We start from the raw sequence: 20,573 nt of genomic DNA, 5'->3' as shown, positions 1-20,573 counted from the left end.
ATAAAGATCTTGTGGGGGAATGCCTAGAGAGGCTGAATATCTACAAATCAGCAGGACTAGATGAACTACACCTGAGAGTGTTAAAAGAACTGGCTGACATCACATGACCTATGGCAAGGTTACTTGAAGACTCGTGGTGCTCAGGAGAGGTCCCAAAAAACAAAGAGGGCTGATGAGGTGCCTATCTTCAAGAAAGGAGGACCCAGGGAATTACAGGCCAAGCAGTTTGATCTCAGTCCCTGATGAAATCCTGGAAAAAAATGATCAAACAATCCACTATTGATAGGCTAACAGAAGGCCGTATTCTAAAGGACAGCCACCATGGCTTCACTAAGGGCAGGTCATGCCCAACTTGCCACCTGGGAAATGAGGTCAGATACTTGAAGCCTTCGACCTAGTCTCCCATGATGTCTTCATGGGAAAATGCAGCCTTGACTACTTTAGTCAGGTAGCTAGGTAACTGGCTCTGTGGTAGGACCCAAAGGGTACAGACTGACAGAACTGAGTCGTCATGGCAGAAAGTGACCAGTGCTGTCCCTCAGGATTCAGTACTTGGACCAGTGCTTTTCGACATGTTCATCAACGATTTGGATTCGGGTATTAAAAGGGAACTGGCAAAGTTCACAGACAATCCCAAATTACAGGGGAGCATGGTAACAGCTCAATACAGGCTGACCTGGACAGTTTTGCGCAGTGGGCGGATCTTAACCTGATGATGTTTAATACGGAGAAGTGTAAAGGGCTCCATATGGGGAGAAATCGCCTGCAATTCAGCTACAGGCTCCACCGTGCTACACTTGCCAGCTCCACAACTGAATGAGACCTGGATGTCGTGATGACCACAGAACAAATGAGCCACCAATGCAATGCCGTAGCTGGTAGAATGAATCAAGTAGTAGTATGCACCCGGCAAGGCATCTTGCGCAAGGCGAAGGATGTCATCTGCCTGCTCTGCTTGGCCTTAGTGAGGCCGCAGCTGAAGTAGCATGTCCAGTTCTGGGTGCTGCACTTCAGCAAGGATGTGGAGAAGCCAGAGTGAGTCCAAAGGAGGGCCACGTGCATGCGTAAAGGTCCAGAGAGCAGGTCATACGAAGACAAGCTGAAAGACCTGGGTCTGTTCAGCCTGGAGAAGGGAAGACTCAGTGGCAGCTTATATCAGGGGCATATGTGAGAGCCAGGGGGAGCATCTGTTCACCAAGACCGCCCAAGGGAGGACAAGAAACAGTGAGCCCGAACTGACTGAAGATCACTTCACACTGAACATAAGGAAAAACTTCACCAGCTGAGTGCTGAGTCTAGAACAGGCTCCCCACAAAAGTGGCAGTCACCTACCCCAGTACTCTTCAAAAAGTGGCTTGACACCCACCTTGCTGGAGCCATCTGATCCCAGCAGTCTTTCTTGCCCAAGTGCAGGGGGGCTGGACCCTATGATCTGTAAGGTCCCCTCCAGCCCCTAAGGACTATGACTAGGTCTTGGGAGGGGTGTGGGGGGAGATCAAGGCCCCCCACAGTCGAGGAGGGAGTGGGGCAGGGGGGCAGACAGAGCTGCTTGCAGCTTGTCCACGACACATCAGCATCCTGGTGCACATCTCCTGCCCTCCCAGCAGTGCGAGGCACAACTTGTTGCCCCCACTACTCCCAGGCAGGCAATGGTGCAGTCAGCATACAGCTCCCAGGGAAAGGCAAGAGAGCAGAGGCCCAACCGCACAGTAGGCAGTCTGCATGCATCTACCACACACAGTCTGGCAGGGGGGCATATACCTACCCCCATGCCTCCAGGGCAGGGGGCAGGGTGCACAGTAGCAGGGAGTGGCCACACACACACACCTCCCACCCCACCCAGACAGGCAGCCCTTGGCTCAGTTGTGTCCCAGGTCCCATTCACTGCCCTGGCCAGGCAGTGCCCCCAGCCCCTGCCCCACTCCCTCACTGTGAAGGCCTCAATCTGACACCCCTACCACCACCCCCAAAATGCTCCTTCCCCCCACACTTACCTGCAGGGCACTGCTCTCCACAGTGCCCGGCTGCTTTCCTGGCCACGTGCGTGTGGGTAGCTGCACACACGTACACAGCATCCAGGGGCCCCAGCCACAAGACATATAGTCACTGGTGACATTATAGGCAATTGTTTTTTTTGGCCAGTGTGGCCAATAATGTTAATTTTCCTTTTATCAGTGCCAATTTGACATGGCACCAATACTGGTGCACCTCTAATTATAAAGCAGTGAAAGAATGATTAGTTTTAAGTTTGCCAATGTACCTCTTAACAAGTATCATGGTACTAAGAATTATCTATAGAAGAAAACTGAAGGGCCAAAGAATGATGCGAGGTAGGACAAGATCATGACATGCACAGATCAGTTGTTTCCAGAACATGTCATTGTCTCTACTGTTTGACAGGGACATAATTGGATATTATGTTCTGGGTCACTATTGTATGAGAGCAACATGGTGACACTTAAACTTTAGTACCGTTTTCTGCCCTTTCCAGGTAATAAGCTACTGCTGGATGAACAAGTCAGCTGCACCATATAGGAAAATACCTTCAACTTTTATTTATACAACAGAAACACAAGTTGCATATAGCAGCTCAAGGAGGATATGGTCTCTCTTTCAGAGAGTCCAAAAATATGCCTGAATCACAACTTCCTAGCAGCTGTAGGCCAAAGAAAAATTTTGGCAGTTTTAAAGTTAGCTTACTGAATTCAGACCTTTTGTTTCAAACACCTTAAAAAAAAAAACCATACTGATAAAGACTTGTAATATTTTCAATCTCACCTCATAATAAATTTCTCAAAAGAAAGCATCCAAGTTTTTCAGTTTTCTTATTGAAGGGAAAGGAAGGACTAAGTCAATGATTAGCAGAACTGACACTACTACTGCTGTTCTCTGTTCACACTGGTTTGTATCCTACCAGATGGCACTTTTTCCATAGTAAAATTGCATTTTGCTATCATATAGGTGAGTTTCTATTTTTAACAAGTCATATCCAAGGTTGTTTGTGGGGTTGGGAAAGGAAAGCTTTTGCCAAGCAGTGACTGCAAAAAGGTAAAAGGCCTGCAGAGCCACTGCATGGAGGAACACTAAGCCTTGTGGGTCCCTCAGCCCACACAGCAGCTCAGACAACCACAGGGGTTACACCACCCCCGGAAGTGGGTCTGGATTCAGCCCAGGTTTTATTCAACCAAATACTAAAATGAAGATTGTGTTGTCCTTTACATGCATTTCTGCTGTCCATACAGCCAAGGTCCTGTGCATCTCAGAAATCTGAACTGAAAGGGCATAATCATCATGGGGCAGAGCTGGACTGTGCCAATTCAGACCCATAGGATGGAACCAGTGAGAGATGAACTAAGAAGAAATCTAATTCTGCCACCCCCGTCCCAAGGCTTGTACTCTAAAAAGACAGAAACTAGAAGTCAATGGTGTTTATTACAAATGGTACAAAGTCAGTTTAGTCAAACAGACCAAAGCCCATGTCATCATCAGATTCCTCCGACTCTTCTTTCTTTTCTTCCTCTTTCTTCTCCTCAGCTGTAAAAGAAGAAAGCTATCAGTATCTTGCAATTTGATACTACTGAAAAAATACATGCAGACCTGTATGTAGGTGCTCCCACTCCTCTAGGCTATGCAAGAGTCATAATTTAACTGAGGTCAAAAACAGTGGGTGAAGTAGGGGTGGGTCTGTGTGCAAATTATAGGATCCTATAGTACTAGGTGCAGGCTGCATCTCCTAACAACTGGAGCAGGAATAAAGCAAGTTAAAGACACTGCTTTTAAAATCAACTGCCCCACCCCAAATTGCACCACTGGTTTAAACGCTAGATGAGAATGTCTCCCTTTCAAATTGAGGGAGACTACGTCCTTCATGGAGTACAGTACATCCCCGACTTTGGAGACACATTCTGTCCTCTGAGATGGGAAGCTAGGTCTGGCGCACTTAAACAGCACACCTGCAATCCCCAGCATTTGAATTACATCTGCTTTCTTAACTTCTCACACCAGGGTAAGGTGCCTGCACCCCAAGCGAAGTTTCGGTGCAACTGCCATCAATTATCTAACCTGAACAGCCTCTCCCCCAGGACAAGCCCACACCCCCAGGACTTCACTTACCAGGGGCAGCCCCTCCGGCGGGCGCAGCGCCACCAGCAGGAGCAGTGGCAGCTGGAGCACCACCACCAGCTCCTACATTACAGATCAGGCTCCCGATGTCGATGTTGGCCAGAGCCTAGGAGCAGCGAAGAGTTAGTCAGGGCACATGGCAGCTGCAGAACTGGATCAGACATTACCACAGTCCGGCCCATTACTGTGCACCCTCAGTCTCGATTCTCCCATGTTACTATGTGACAGCATGTGCGCTTGTGCATGTGGCTCGAGACACCAACTACAGCCCCAAAGCCACAACCTGTGTCACAGCCACGTAACTGTTAGGATGCAGGTCCCCCCCCCCCATTCTGTTCACACCAGTATCAGCATCTTTCGTTGACACGGGTAACCAGATTGGGCAAGTGACAGGAGATCCCGTTTCAGGCTTTTCCCTAGAAAGGTTCGCAAGCACCAACTGAGGGAATAACCTACAGGGACCAGGGGCCATTTGGACCTCAGCGTGTGCAATGTGAAGCCACCCAAGTAACTCCTTAACTGCCCGCTCAAGGAGGAGCAAGCGTGAGTACACGTGCCCCACACCTGCCCCCAAGGCCAGCTGGACCAGAAAACAGCATCAAACGAACTGCAAACACAGGCCACTTGGCCCCATTCAGCACTATGTCAACAGTACATCGTGGGTCTGACTAGGCTCCACCTGCTTCACCCCTCATGAACCACGCTGTGGAAGTCTGTGATGCCAGCAGGTCCCGAATCCTAGTGAGCCGCGGCAGGCTCCAGTCAGAGGGTGCTCAATGCAAGCAAACCTGCAAAATAGGAAACCCCCCCACGCGGCACGGTGGCCTACCTTGGCAAACAGGCCCGGCCAGAACGGCTCCACAGTCACTCCCGCCGCCTTGATCAGGGCGTTGATCTTGTCCTCCTGCAACGGCCCCGCTGTCACCGCCCGTTCACACGCACACAACCGTCCCGTGCGCAACCCCCCTCTCCCCGCAACGGTCGCCGAACACCTAGCGGCCGGGCCGTGCGCAAGCCGCCCCCCACTCGACAGTCGCTGAACACCCGAGGCCGGGGCCGTGCGCAAACCCCCGCGCCGGAGGAAAGCGCGAGGAGCGGCCACGCGCCGCCGCCATCTTGGGCCGCTCGGGCCGCGCCGCGCCCCGCGGTGCTCACCGTGACGGTGACCTCATCGTCGTGCAGGATGAGTGCGGAGTAGATGCAGGCGAGCTCGGAGACGGAGGCCATGACGGGCGGGGGGGCCTGGTGCTAGTCGCCGGGCGGACGCGGCCTTAGCTTCAGCTGAAGGACACAGCACCTTGTGGGGCCGGAGAGGAAAGGGAAACGCACGCGCCTGCGGGGAAAGGTTATAGGGCTGCCCCTAGCCAATCGCAACGCGGAGCCAGCAAAGTCATCACCACGCGCCGCGGTGAGGGGTTATAGGGCTACCCCCGGCCAATCGCAGTGTACAGCGTGTGATGCGTCATCTCTGCCCGCTGCCGGCAGCAGCGCGTCAGAGGAGCGCTGTGCTGCTGGGGCCTCGCCCCTTCCACTGCCCGGCAGTGATGCGAGCCGGGGAGCTGCCTGCGGGCGGCTGGAAGCTGCGCTTGTTTTTTTTCCCGGTAGCCTCTTCGGTGTCGCTCGTGTCTCGGCCGGGTCCGGGGCGCTTGCTCTTGCGCTGCGGGGGGTTGGAGGCGTTACGTGAATTCGCCGTAGCCGGGGTCACACCTACCTAGGAGGCCGCTGCCAGCCCTGCGCAGCCTTAGTGCTGCTGGGGGTGGAAATGGTGTTTCAAAACCGGTCGCGTAACCTCTTCTAAGTTCATCGGTTAAATGGGGGGGGTGTCAGCCGGGGGTACATGTACCCCCAGGAATACTTAGGAAGGCTGTAGAGGGGTGGGGATGGGGTGTGTCCCACTTCGCAGTGGTGGTACCCATAGTGTCTCCCTTGGTGCCTTCCCATACTTTGTTTCTTACCCGAGGAGGGGTGTGGGGCCAGTGGCACCCAGCACACAACACTGCAGAGCCTGCCTGCCCTCCACCTCTGCTGCCTGCCCCCCACCTCTGCTCACTCTCTGCCTGCTCCTAGGAGCGGGGCAGGGTGGGTGAGGGCAGCAGTATCTCCTTTCAGGCTGCGTGGGTGCCAGCCAGCTGGTGGTGTGGGTCTTGTATGTGGCTGTCACTGCTGCATCCCGTGCTACTTCCCTGCAGCTGGTTGCACATGTGGTTCTGCAGGCTACTAACATGCCTTGCATCTCGTGTGCCGCACATGTGCCAGCCATGGGCAAGTGGCACAGCAGCAGCGGTGCCAGGTGGTGGTGATGGCGGCTGCTGCATGTGAGCCCCAACCCCACCCTCAGTCCAGCCAGCTGGGCAGCGCATGTGCAGCCCGCAGAGGAGCACCACTGCCCTTGCCCCCTCAGCACATTTACCTGCTGGGGGTGGGGTGTCTGTCCCCTACCTGCTCAGCCACAGCAGGCATAAGGCATTGCACAGCTCGTAGGGCAGCAGAGTGCAGAGTCCAGCCTGCAACAGCAGCTGCCTCTGACCCATGCACAGATTTTGGGGGCACACACCCCCAGACCACCATTGGGGTACATGCAGTGGCAGGAACTTCCTCCCCCCCATTCTGTCCCACACTTGGCCTCAGCTGTGTAGCTCCTGTCCTGTCCCTCCCCCACTCCCTCCCTCATCACAGGGGGCCTGCCCCACCCCTTAAAACCAAGAAAAAAATATAAAGGGGCACATGAGCTGAAACTTTGAGCTAGAAGAGGTGCACTAGTTAAAAAAGGTTGAAGGTTAAATGATTAACTGATAACACCCAGCTCTGACACAGTTGCTGCTGGGATCTGCTCCAGGCACCCTTTAAGGGGGAGGAGGAAGAGAGGAGGCAAACAGCAGGGCTCAGGTGAAGCCCTTGGCTGGGCAGGAGGGAGCGCCTGTGAAGGAGCAGCTAATTGTTTCACTGATGAGTCTAGGCTACTTGCTGTTTTCCTCTTAGGCTATGGGGACTAGCCCCCCATCCTCCTCCTTGTTCCTTCCTCCCACTTGTTCTTTATTTTCTGATTCCTGCTGAGGCATCCTACCGCTTCCCTTCCCTGCCAGCCTGTGCCTGTCTGGACCTAAAGATAACCAGTAAGCCAATCAGCTATCACTGCACTTATTAGTTAAAAGATTTCATCAACTTTTCACATCTCTTGAGTATGCAGATGCATTTCATGTGATAAACTCAAAGATCTCAAATAGGAACCTGTAGTGTTACAAACCTTCTGCCCCGCCTGTGGTCTCTCTCCATTCTTTGCAACAGAAGAAATTGCTCTCCTTATTTTCCTGTAGTCAGAAAACAAATGAAAGCAGGCATTTTTCCCAGGAGTGACTCCAGTCTGCCCAGAGGCACCTCTGGTTTAAAAAGGTTGAGCATCACTGCACTAGGGGGATTGGTGATTACAGACCCTTTACCTTTGAGGAGCTGATGATCTAGAAAGTCATCCAAGGAGTAACTCCTGTTCTCACTCTGTGCGCTGAAACTGAGGGCTACTCCACTGCAGATGTTTTCACAACTCACAGGGACTGCTGACTTTTGTGTTACTCGCTATTAGTAATGTTTGTGTGCCTATGAACTTCACAGTTTTGCAAGGGAGAACCAGTGGACACAAATGTGGATCCACCTGCCACTTATAATGCTGTGCTCAAGAGTGTTGTCTTGCCACAGGCTGGCAGTAGTCTGATGGTGCATTGTCTCATCAGGAGCCCTCAGGCAAAGGTTTTTTTGTTTTTTGTTTTTGTTTTTGTTTTTGCACCGGTCCTGGAAGCACTGTAATACCAGGTCAATGCATGGAGTGGATGGAGCAAGCTCCGGTTCCACCACCCAACACCAAAAAGAATCTGCTCAACATAGACCTGTGGAGGACATATCAGAGAGCCAAAAGCCCCACATGAGCGGAATGCAAGTTACCACAAAGATAGATTAGTATGGTAACATTTAGCACTGACCTAGCCTCAAGATGTACCATAACAAAGAACAGTGTGGGGCTTTTCCAAAGTGTCCTGTAGCATCTGAGAAGGCAGAATGTTAGTTTTAGCCTTGGGGCCTTGTTGCATGTTACACTTAGGACATATTAACTGTATGTAAAATGCTAGTGTCTGGCCATTCAAGCCGTAAAATATTCATAGATGCCAGGGTCAGAAGGGACCTCAGCAGATCATCGAGTCCAACCCTCTGCCTAGGCAGGAAAGAGTGTTGGGGTCAAATGACCCCGGCCATGCCTATCCCACGCAAACATAATTTAATTTACATGTCTTTATAGGCACAGTGCCCTTCACCAAAGGGGGCAAAAAGAGGCAAAGTTATCAAGTTTCTGCCAGGTTCAAATCTCCACTTTGTACCTTGTATAGTCATGTGCATCTGTGCATGAAGGGTGTAAACACGTGGAAAATGCTACCATTTGTGATTTGGTAACATTTCAGTGTGACTTTGTGCACAATCTCAGAGGTGCCAAGCAATGGAAAACGTAGCCTTTGTATCAAAGATGGCCAGGAGAGGGCCTCAGTGTGTTTGGGGATGTTCCCTACGTGATCTCAGACCAGCTCTAGACAGCAGATGCTGCTTCATTAGCCAGCACCAGCTCTGTGATGAAGACTTACCAGTATGTCTGCAAGTATATTATTATTCATTAGTCTTAAGAGAGCAGACTCACGCATGTGTGTGCACACACGTACAGCTGTGTTCGTTCACATCTGTGTTCCATATTTCAGTGAAAACAAGTTCTCTATTCCCACTTGAGCCTTAACCCCTCTTACACATGCTCTCTTCTAATTCTGCTTTTTGTTGTTGTTTCTGTGTTTTTCTTTATAGGCCTTATAAATGGCTGGCCTGTTGTTTTTTCCCTTTAATCCTAACAAAGCTTTTTTGGATCAGCTGCAGTTGATAACTTACACGGTCCTGCATAAAATGGGTGCAGCTCTCTGAGTCAAACATCTTCCTGAGACAAAATTTTTCTGACTAACCTGTTCATTCTTAGCATTGTTGTTAATTTTTAGAATGTCACGTATTGTAACAGGGAACTGGAGGCTCCTGTCACACTAGGTAGAGAGGGCAGCGTGCCCAGCCTGCTGTGTGGGGGTTGCAGCAGAAGAGCAAGGGCTGGCCTTTAGGCAATGCAGAAACCCTTGTGTGTGGCTGGAGACCCACATGACCAGAAGGGATGGTGCTTAGAGGTATATAGCAGCAGGGCCTGAGCTAAGGTGGGTAGTCTGGCCCTGTGTGCTGCAGAGGGGCCTGACTGGCCAAGGAAGAAAGAGTCCAGACTACAGGGAGCTGCAGGAAGCCCGTATACCACTGGGTAACAGATATGTATTTCTGGCCCTGTGTTGTAGCTTGTTGCTACAGTGTGATGTCCCCCCCAGGGTTGTGGGGAGCCTTTTGTTTGGTAATGGATGCTTTTATTTTTTGTTTGTGTTGAAATCAACCTGGAGGACTGAGTTGTGGCTGTAGGGGGGAAGAAGGCCACTGAGAAGGATGCCAGGGGCACCCCAGGTCCTAAACTCTTACAGGGAGGGGTGGGGGGCAGCTCTGCTGTCAGCTGAAGGACCGTGGTATGAGACAGAAAAGACTGAGGGCACAATTCCAGAGCCTCCAAAAGGCTTTGGGATCATAACACCAAGGTGTGGTAGGTGAGACAATAGGATGGGACCCTGAGAGGCCAGAGGGGCAAGCACGGCAGAACCCAGTTGGCTGCTAGGTCACTTGGCTGCCCCAAGGCTTGGACCTGCTCTTCTGATTTACTTCAGGCAGCTCAATAACTGCAACTACTGTACTGAGATAAACCCAGTGGGTACAGTCATTTCAAGCCAGGTGTCCAGTCCACATAGTGACTGAGACGCTAGCAACACCATGAGACATCATTCTACTTTTAAGAAATTGTTTTAAATGGAGTATAAACTGTCACTACATTGTCCCCAGTGTGGACAGTCTGTAATCATCTCCCAGAACTCAGTTTATTTCTCTTGCACAGACAATGCAAACTGCAGCCCTCTGAGAGCCAGAACCATGATGGTACCCTAGGTGGGACTCAGCCTAAGAGTAGGTGAGCAATATCTGCCCTGCCCTGTGGTCCAGGCTGGGTGTCTAGAAATCTGCAGATCCCCTGGCATGCTGGGCAGTTCCCCTCATGGACCAGCATCAATCATTTTGAGGAGGCCCTAGCTAACTTTGGGCTCCCCTTCGTAGGTCACTTACATGGTCCTGCATAAAAAGCTCCCCAGGAAAAGTTAAGCTGGGGAAAAGTGTACAAAGTTTCATTCAACCCAAAGAAACTCTTGGGCTGACTTCTACCTAGTTCAAGTTGGCTTATTTTTAACCCAAAATCACCATTTTGGGGGAGAGAATGGGGATACTCCCAGTAGAAATGCTCTAGAAGCTAGAAACAAGAATCAAAGGGCATATGTACATGTGCGCATGCCACAGCAGCAGGCACTTCAAAAAGTGCCTGGCACTGCAACACATGCAGTTGTATAAGTAGTGAAATGTGCATCAGTGCTGAGAAAATGGCAGCAGCACACTTTTGAACTAAAAGGCATCAGACATGCATGCTGCAGGGTGCTAAAGTGAGCCTGCTATTGAGCTAGCTAGAGAGCTCTGTGAGCAAAGCAGAGCTCCACAGCTGCAGGGTACCCAGGCAGTAGGCTGATGAGCTAAGGAGGGTATTAGCTGACACTTGCACATGGTCAGCTGACTGGAAGGAGGCAGGGCCCTGGGCACATACAGACCCCAGGGCCAGGAGGAGTGAGTTGGCTAATATTCACCAGAGGGAACAACTCCTGTGAAAGAGCTACCAGGGAATATTTGGTTGCCTGATCTGCCTGCAAGATGAATAGGGTTCCAGAAGCTCAGGGGTATTTGGGGCTAGGAGGCACACAATAATAAGGGAGAAGTTTACCTTCTTAAATGGGCAGAGTGGGGCCTCCATGATTAATGTTATGTTATAGCCAGGGGGCTTCTTTTTTCTGTTGTCTTTTATACCTGTACACCGGGATGAGGCTAGTAGGGGAGGAGTAGGCCTCATTGGGGCACACTACTGTGTAGACCCCAGCACTAGAGGGGCGCAGCAACAGAGCTGCAGAGAGCCCAGTGCCAGGGGGGTGCAGTTAGAGGGGCCAGGCACCCAGTGACAACCAGAGGCCAAGTTAGGCCAAGACCCCAGCAGAGGGACATTATTCATATACCACCTGTGAGGCATGGGACATGGTAAAGGGAAGGTTTTGGAGCCATGCATCTAACTCATAATGCTTAGGGTGTCTCGTGAGGCAGTGACTTTGAGTGAGACCTAGCAAGAGATCCAAGATCAGCAGGGTCTAGTGGGATTCAGCAGGACTGTGGCCACACATACTCATGGGCAGCCTCCCAACTTATTATTTCACCCAAGACGTGGCAGGTGAGATTAGAAGGTGCCCGCAGGCACGGTCATGGAGCCCTAGGGGCATCACAGCCATCCCTGGGGACCCCATGCCGTAACAGTGCTTTAGTTCAAAAGTGCAGCTGCAGCACCATCACCATTTTCTACAAGCTAATGTGCATTTTGCCGCTTATACAACTGCATGCGCTGCAGTGCAGTGCATGTCAGCTTGCGTGCAGAGCAGACTCAGGTAATTGAGTCTGCTCCAAAGCAGCGGGTCTCCCACACGTGTCCCTGCACAAAAATGTATGTGTATAAATGGCCTTAAAGACAGAACTATGTTACCATAAAGTCTCCACTGGATAATCAGCAATCTCACCAAGACTATGCTGTTCAGTTTTGTAACAAAGGTACTGTATAGTGTTTTCTATTCCAGTTATGTACCTGTAAGAGGGAGCCAGTGGCTGTTACTCGAAAGCGTAGGCAGGGACTCCTAGGTAGGAAGTGCCTGTTACAGGGTTAGCTGCCCAGCAGTAGTACAGTAGGACAGAACCTTGCTTAAGCGGTAGGGACAGTGCTAAGGCAGCAAGGGTAGTAGCCCTAAACTGCCCTAAAGCCAGCCTGATCATCAGGCCCAGAATAGAAACAGAACCCCTGTAGGTGGCTGGAGAGTCACCTGATAGGAGGAATTGGGCGTAGGAGGCACATAAAACCAGTGGCTGAGCCTAGGCAGAGGCAGAGGATAGAGCTGCCAGTGACAGAGGATAGAGCTTCTGTCCAGGAAGGCCGGAGAGGCTAACAGCTGAGCTACCCTGGGAAGGCACTGATGGCTTTCTGAGGAATATAACCCAGGGTAGGGGGAAGTTTTATCCTAAACTAGTGAGTGGGTGTTTATGTTTGGATCCAGTGTGGGAATAGTTTGCATTATAGCCAGTGGGCTTACTCTTTTGTTACAGTTTACACTGGTGGACTGGACTGGGACTGCCGGGGTAGAGAAGGTCCCAGTAGTGCCCAAGCAAGGTGGAGACAGGGCCGTAGGGGCCAGCGCCCAAGAAGAGTGGAGACGGAGCCAGGGGCCCAAAAGCCAGGTCAGACACAGAAAGAGAAAAAGGGCTAAGGCCCCCACAAAGGCGAGTGACTGAACAGTGACATCTGAAAGACATGTCTATGGCTACAGGGGAGGTCAGAGGCCATGAAATTAGCCCTTAGGGCTGCAGGTGCCCTGAGTGGGTGGTATAGTTGGCCCAGGAGGGGCCATCTAATGCCAGAGGGGCAGGTTTGGGGACCAGAGGGGTTCAAGACAGACTGGCTGGCCAAAAGGATGGATATGGGCTCACTCAGAAACCCCAGGGCAGCCTCCCTTTTCACAAACCAACTCATTACATCAAGTGATGGAGCCTCTGCCAATTGTGGCATGGCATGGCAGGTGAGGGATGTGGCAATACATTCCTTGATGTGGCATGTATTGCTTGATGTGGCAATACATCAAGGCATGGCAGGAAAGGGAAAAGGGAAGGGAGTCCAGAGAGCTGGAGTGACTGCAGGGCTGCCCAGGCACCCCAGGGCTAGGCACTTGCCACGTTACCACAGCTTGTCTTCATGGCTCCCACCACACTTTGATAGAAACTTTAATTGATGTTCAGAGTGGTGCCAAGGTCTCTTCCCTGAGTAACAACATGTAATTTAGCACACTGTATTGAATGAAAAATTCAGATTATTTTTCCTAGTATGCATTGTATCAGTACCTGAATTTCATCTGTCATCATGCTGTCAAGTTATAATACCTAAGTTTGTCCCTCTAATTATGTTGGTTTTATCTGATTAGTTTTGTATCATCAGAAGAATTTGCTACCTCACCATTCTACCCTCCACCCCTTATTCCAGATCATTACTATAGCAAACGACATAGTTCCTAAGCTGAAATTTTGTGGCCATTCCAGAATTAAACCGTATTACAAATTGAGTACTTAATTGTGCTGTCCACATCCTGTAAGTTGTCTCTTGTGTTTAATCTGCATCCACACTTTCCTTCTCACCTATTAATAATTACTTGATTGAATTGTATTTTTGCTGGATTCTGCTGAGGAATTTATGAAAGTCCAAAAAAGTTACATCTTGTTCAGAGAATAGTAATAGATTGCAAAGGAGCAGTCCTTTACAGAGCCATATAATGGTTGTCCCCCTCATCATATTTCCAAAGACATTTTATAAGTTTATTATAATTGTAGATTGAGCCAATTTTCCCATTACCAAGGTAAAAGAGTTAGTCTGTAATTCCCAAGGTCACTCATTCCCCTCTTTGTTTAATGTGTATCCTCCAATCAGGAGGCTAAAATTACTATTACTTTTGTTAGCTACTTTGCACTAATCCAAGAAAAGACTTAGAAGCCTGCAAGTCTGTAATATCTAGCTTTTACGTGACTGCCCTAGGACAGCTTTAATGGTAAATGAAGTAGCAAGAAGTGCCCTTGCTAAGAAGTTAGAGGTAGCAAAAAAGCAATTTCACAAATGTGAAATGTTTATGATTTGCTGCCAATAATTGTTTTCTAAAAAATGGCCATGTTGCAGAACTGGCTTTCAGAACAACAGACAACAGGTGGTGTTTCTGTTTCAATGAGTCAGTTTGTACTTGGTTGTTTAAACTTCTTAGATTAATTTTTGTTTGTGTACATGTATTGTCAGCTAATGGTATTCAATAACAGTTTAAAATGTCTTGGCCAAAACTGAAAGTGAGAATGAGTCTTCTATGAAAAAGGAAATGTCACTCTTGAGCTGCAAATAACAAGAGAAAAATTGAAAGCAAAGCCAATCAGCTAGTCAAGCACACTTAAGATTTCTGAAAGCAGATTTTCAATTCCAGATGATTCCTTCCCCTGTCCCAGTCTTGAGTGACATTTTGATTGTGTTCCTACCTCTAAAAATAAAATGTTTAAATAAACTGGAGGAAAGGATGTTTGTGGGTGATACCTTTTATTAGACCAATTGCTTTTTGTTTTCTTCTGATAGTTCCCATAGGTCTGAAAGAAAAGAACAAGAATAAAACATTGTCCCTCACTGCTGAGAGAGCTCCATTTATGGATGAAGAATATGCTTTGTGCAGTAATAACCTGAGGTAACTGTACAGTAATACAAAACATTTGGAAGAATCCATAAAGAGGAAAACCCAAGTATTGATGTCATGAAAGATCCTGCCTAGTGATCAGTAATCAGTGACACAGTTCTCTTTTTCCTTGTGAACTCTGGGACAGTTCAAACAATTTGTAAGGGTTTTCCTTTGAATATTAATTGAAGGAAATGTTAAGCTTTCCATTTTTCATTCTGGCTTCCAGGTGAAGAATTGAAGAAAGAGAAGTTGACTTCTCAATTCCACTTTAGATTATTCCATTTGTTTCTTCTACTGCAGATTTTGCTTAAGCTCGCAAGGTTAAGTGGTTCAAGACTGAAGAAACAAATTGAATATCATGAAAAACTGGCAGGTCATATGAACAGTTTCCATATGTGGAGAGACACAAAGTGGACTGAAGCATGTTCACGTGGATGGTAAAACCAGAGCCAAATTATTTGTCTGATTAAAATTTGATTTGATCAGGTTGCACAGAATAGAAAACATTCCCCTGCAAGGTTCACTAGACAACTTCTGTTTGTCCTACAATGGGAAAATTTTGAAACATTATGTTTCTTAAGTAACATGACCCTGTAATGAATGAACTTTTCCAACAAATTAATTTGAAGACAATTTGTGAATTTTATCTATGCAAAAATATTATAATTATTATTCTTGAATATCTGCCTTGAAACCCACCACGTATTCTATTGTAGCTGATGGCAGCAAAGACCTGAACAAGAGCGGCTGACTATGATCATTACATTTGTTTCTGTAGAAACAGCAACATAAGTGGGAGAAAGAACGGTTATGACCATTGATCAATAATATTTCACTGCATTTTTTAACATGACAGATTTTGCTGGCACTGGAATTATGCTCTTTAACATACAAAAGAAGAATCTCACTCAGGTGATTTGAGTGTTCAGGGCTAGATAAACAACTACAAGGGAGTTTGGAAGACAGTTTACAATTTTAACAAGGAAGTAGTGTATAGGTCCCAACCCTGTCCCCATCCCATCCCCATCCGAATGCATGTTCTTTGGCCCTGTGAGTGATTAAAACAAGTTCTTGCACTGAAGTTGCAATAACTGTAGGTGGTTCTAAGTGTTCATACTTTTTACATCAGAGCATTGCGGCAAAGCTGCAGTGTGCCAACATGTGACCAATCTATTTCTAAAATCCACAAGTGAAATGAGATGGGGAAGCTGAACTGAGGTCATCTACATTTTTGGTACAGAAATGGAGAAGTCTGACACTGTAGTTTCAGTTCCAATGATTAAGACTTAAAGGGGCCCCATGAACACAACCTCAAAGCAATGCCTAATAGCTGTCTCAACTCGGAACTGTAAATTCTTGTGCAGTGTAGTACTTCGACATAATAGACTTTATGAACTCAACATTCCTAGTAAAAGGCATTCAGAAATGTAAATGGATATCACATAAATTATGCATCAGCTAAGAGCCTCAAAAGATGCCCTTGTAAATTACCATTTTGATGAGGAATTCACTAATGCAAAGAAGCTGACTGATTAAACTAGAGAAATCAAAGCAAATGTCCACCTGAAAAAAAACACAAAACGTCTTAGCATATGAACAAAAAAACTCTGATTCGGAGGCTGGAGATGAATAGTTTACTAATACAGAAAGGATGTATAAGATCATTCTTTTCTATTATGTTTTGGGTAGTACCAGGCAGTCACTTGAAAAAGGTGTTTATAACTGAGGAGCAGCGTATGCTGTTTGCCATTTGCAAAACAAAAATTAAAGGTTTTTAATACTTTTATTTGAAAAAAAAGATTCAGGTAAAAAAAATCATTACCTTTCTATTCCTCTCAAATTTGTTAACTGCCAGACAACTGGTGTAACCCGGGGGTGTGATAGGGTGTCAACTTTGGGAGGAGGCAGAAGAGTTGCTGCCTCTGGCAGCCACGTGTTCATGATTGCAAAGTGGAAATCACCACTTCTACTTTGCTCAGGGCACTTAGCCACATCCCTGTCCTGCTGCGTACAAGTGTCACATTCAAATGTCAGAACACTGAAAAACGTGCACTTGTGCATATCTTTGTCCAGGTGGAGTCCTGGGAAGTAGGGGGACACTGAAAATCTGAACTCGATACTTGCAAGTCTTTCTTGTAAAGTGATATATTTTGTGAAGTAAGGGCTGACTCCTCACTGTAGGATTCACAACCTGGAACTCTCTCCTGCAGTTAGGTGCTTAAGCTCATGCTTTAAAAGACTGGATCAGAGGTTGCTCCTCCTGTGGGGATGCAGGAAGAGGTAGGGTGGCAGTGCCTTACTTTATATAACTGTCCAGCAGTTGGAGACCTTGCCGAGGAGACTGGAGACCCAGGTTTAGTTTCCACTCTTGCCTAAAGAGTTCAAACCCACATCTTCCAAATGAGTGCCTTCACCACCAGGCCAGCAAGCTATTCTGAGGTGGGGACACTTTCAATCCCTCCCGTTGAATCTGTTCTCATATGCATAATGGTTCCACAGTGATCAGTACAGACAGTACATCTGCCATAAACTACTGTATTATCTTTAGTTTAGTGTTAAGTATTTCAGGAGTTTTATATTATCCTGCTGTCACTAGTCAGGAAGGCTAGAAGAAATTTAAGTTGTGCCTGCGTGTGCTGGCATGTTTACTTGCATTAACAGTAATACAATAGATCCTGGTTTTGCATAAGCAGGTACCGCAACGCTTCAGGATGGTAAAAGCACTTTTACCCGAGAAGAAATATACTGGTCAGGCAGATGTGACTGGAATCTGTGAACATTTGACAGGCTGTGATTTTGCTCCTGTGAACAAGTGATGTGATAAGAAAGCAGCAAAGTGTTTCTTTAATGATGATACCAAAACCTGTCACCTGTAGCTTCCTTATGTGGATTGTGAGTCTTACAGATATTTAGACAGGCTGTTCAAAATGTGAAAGTAGAAATTGAGTCTCCCTTAAAGATACCAAATGTTAATTCTCAGCCTGAAAATTACTCTTTTATATCAGATATAGCACTTCCAGAAAGGATTGCTAATGAAGTATATACCAAATTTCAAGGCTCGAGAACAGGATACAATGTGAGGAGCAAAATATTTTTTAGTAATTTTGAGTTGGTATTTTGATACCATCAGATCAAGATCAAATTCTCTAGAATGCTTTTCAGATTCATGAATGTGCCAGGGACAGTTCAGAGTGTGATAAAAGGGCTAATCCAGCTTCTGAGAACTGAAGAAATCCTCATGCGCTTGGATGAAATAATTGTCTTACATAAAACCTGGGGAGAACATTTGGTATTGGTAGGAATGGAAAGGATTTTAAAGCTTTTGAAGAAAATAGGATTTAAATTTGCAGAAAACAAATGTAAATGTGTAAGGACTTGCCTCATTTCCTTGAGACACGTAATCAGTTAGTTTGGGTTGAAGCCTCAGCTCCAGAAAATGTCGTAAAAGACTGCCAGGTTCCTACAAACTGGAGGCAGCACAGAGGCTTATGGACTTTGTAGATCTAGATTAATTAAAAAAAAATTCAGGCAGCACCATTATACCAACTAAATAAAAGTAATTTTGTCAGGACAGAAATGCTTCATAATGTTTGAGTCACTGAAGAAAGGAATTCTCAGCCACATGGTGCTTAAATTCTTGGATCCATCCTCTTTGTGATAACCTGTGCCCCAGAGGTTGCCATCAGATTTGCATTTGAACAAATGGATTATCTTGCTAGGAGCAGAGCAGTGACTTTTGGAGGTCACAATTTAAATGAGAAGGAAATCAAGCATTTGGCTGGAATTTCGGAGCATTGTCCATGTATACCAGGTAAAGAATTTGCATAGATTATTGTAAGTGATTCCTTACAAAATACAACTCTGCAGTACTTGTGTGGAGATGCATTCAAAAAGTGTCTGATTATTTCATAGATCTCATAGATGTTAGGGCTGGAAGGGACCTTGGAAGATCATCGAGTCCAGCTCCTGCCCGAAGGGCAGGAAGTCAGCTGGGGTCATTATGTTTGCAATTTGCTTTGCATACATCCAGAATGCAAAATGCGGCTGCAAGATACTTTTGACTCAGTGAGGTCAGACTAGACCAGTGACACCAGGCAAGAACAGTTACGGGATCATGAGTTACTTCTGGTGTACTAGCAGTTCTACCAAAAGAGTTCCAGACTCTTCAGGGATAAAGTTGAGGAATGAATACTTGTTGATCTTGCTGATACATATGAAAGTAACAGGATTCTCATTAATCTTTTAAACAACAACACTCAAATGTCTTAATAATAATGAAACAGAAGGCCACCTCAGGTACTAAAAGCAAAGAACAAGTAACTTGTCAAATCTTTATGATTGAGCATGGCTGCAGATGGTGTAGAGTGGGTATTTTCCTTTTTTACCTGTCAAGAAAAAAACGAGGACATTAGAATTCCACAGGGGAAAACGCTACAACCTGCAAGTTCTGGGATTTGATACAGATGAACTTGAAAGCCCACTCCCAAAAACATTAACTGGAAATCAGTGGCTGGTGGTAGCTCGTGACACCTTGTCAAAATACAGCTGTGCATCCACTGAAAAACAGAAGGACTGACGCAGGTATGGATGCATGCACTCTTGCAGTTTAGCCCTGATCTGACTGACCAGAGGAAGGAATTTGAATGGCTGTTTTTACTCAAAGCTTACCAACAACTCCACATAATCAAAATAAGGACCAGCATTACTTCCTCTGTGAGTAACAGGGGAGCAAAGAATAATCCATATCGTTGGCTCCATGTTTAGAGTCTTAGTGAAGACAAATAAGGCTGTGATACAAAGGAATTTCATGTTGTCTTTGCAAAGGACATCAGTAAAGACGTACTGTCCTCATTACCCTCTCTCTGAGATTATTTTTGGACACCACAAATCTCTGTTCCCCTGTGACTTTTTAATGTTTATATTTAACAGTATCCATTTTTTGTAATAGTCATTAATTTTTGACCCGTCTTCCATTGGTTCAGCCAGTTTCTTTCAATAGCATTAAAATAAATGTAATATTGTATTTTATATAATTGTTATTAACCTTTAATGCAAAAGAGATAAAGAAGAAAATAAGCAGTTAGTTTGCCTTATTCAATTCTAGGAATTAGTAAAATCAGAAAGGAAGAGGTAAACCTTTGGAACTATTCTCCAGTTTCCTTGTAGTAATACTTATTAGCCGTTATATATATGTGTTCATTTTTTTCATACAAAATGAATAAATTCTAGGGATCACTTACAAAAATGTTATAAGGAGATGGAAGTCAGGAAAATGAGCAGTTAATGCACCCATAGAGCATTTTCTCCTTTCTAGAGTGAAACCTGGAAAAATAAAAAGCTAATGTCTTTGAACAAAACCAGCTAAAGATGTGGAATTACAATGATACACTTCAACCATAAGACACCAGATTGTTAGGTCATTTAATAGTGTACATCCATGCTTTTTTTTCCAGTTCAGGGAGCAAGAACTGGCAAGCTTCCCTGTACCCGTAGGGATTGGTAATGTGGCAGAGTCCTATATTAGTGACCTGAAGACAGCATCCTACAAGGTGGACAAACAGGTACGCCAAAGTTAGCATGCTAGGAATTCATGCCAGAAAAGAGGGGTAATGTAAAAGCCATAGAAAAACAGTTAGGAAAAAATCCCAAACTTATCCTTTTTGGAGGGGATCTTAATTATTAAGCTACTGGACAATTTACCTTGCATGCTACCAAAAATCAAGCATGCTCCTTTGCAATACATCAATCTGTTGCACAGGTTAGTAGAAAGAACAAATGCAAGAGACTCATCATCAACCTTCCCAGAAAGCATGCAGAAGAGAATATGGAAATATCTCAGTACATTTCTATAGCTCATAATTGGAGACAATTGTGGAGGAAGAATTGCTGGTGTGTGTTCAAGACCTCAAAGCACTACTGTCTTCAGTGGAGAGTCTGCTTACAATGATAAGCTTGACCTGGATGACATGAGTCCTG

At 46.5% G+C, this 20,573-nt stretch overlaps 1 protein-coding gene and 1 pseudogene across 1 annotated transcript; both read right to left on the bottom strand.

Moving 5' to 3' along the window:
• Positions 1-3,413: 3,413 nt before the first annotated feature.
• On the bottom strand, positions 3,414-5,467 carry RPLP1 (ribosomal protein lateral stalk subunit P1). The gene is made up of 4 exons (XM_090040713.1): positions 5,278-5,467; positions 4,952-5,026; positions 4,114-4,228; positions 3,414-3,534 (listed from the first exon to the last, which is right to left on the bottom strand). The coding sequence occupies exons 1-4, from the start codon at positions 5,347-5,349 to the stop codon at positions 3,455-3,457; spliced, it is 342 nt and encodes a 113-aa protein (XP_089896839.1). The 5' UTR covers positions 5,350-5,467; the 3' UTR covers positions 3,414-3,454.
• Positions 5,468-7,889: 2,422 nt separating this feature from the next.
• Positions 7,890-8,046, bottom strand: LOC149869672 (U2 spliceosomal RNA; annotated as a pseudogene).
• Positions 8,047-20,573: the final 12,527 nt, after the last annotated feature.

Source organism: Crocodylus siamensis, chromosome 3 (genome assembly GCF_052110815.1).
Source record: "Crocodylus siamensis isolate JL-2025a chromosome 3, ASM5211081v1, whole genome shotgun sequence".
NCBI classification, from domain to species: domain Eukaryota; kingdom Metazoa; phylum Chordata; order Crocodylia; family Crocodylidae; genus Crocodylus; species Crocodylus siamensis.
The sequence above is the reverse complement of the archived record's forward strand: the minus strand, read 5'-3'. Positions and strand labels throughout refer to the sequence as shown.

What these genes read in the sequence shown, in the direction of transcription:
- RPLP1 (XM_090040713.1), bottom strand. Translation starts at nt 5,349, where the DNA reads ATGGCCTCCGTCTCCGAGCTCGCCTGCATCTACTCCGCACTCATCCTG. An exon ending in GGCCGGGCCTGTTTGCCAAG is followed by an intron (nt 4,229 to 4,951) that starts GTAGGCCACCGT and finishes CGCTGCTCCTAG; the next exon opens with GCTCTGGCCAACATCGACAT. An exon ending in CGCCGGAGGGGCTGCCCCTG is followed by an intron (nt 3,535 to 4,113) that starts GTAAGTGAAGTC and finishes CTTCTTTTACAG; the next exon opens with CTGAGGAGAAGAAAGAGGAA.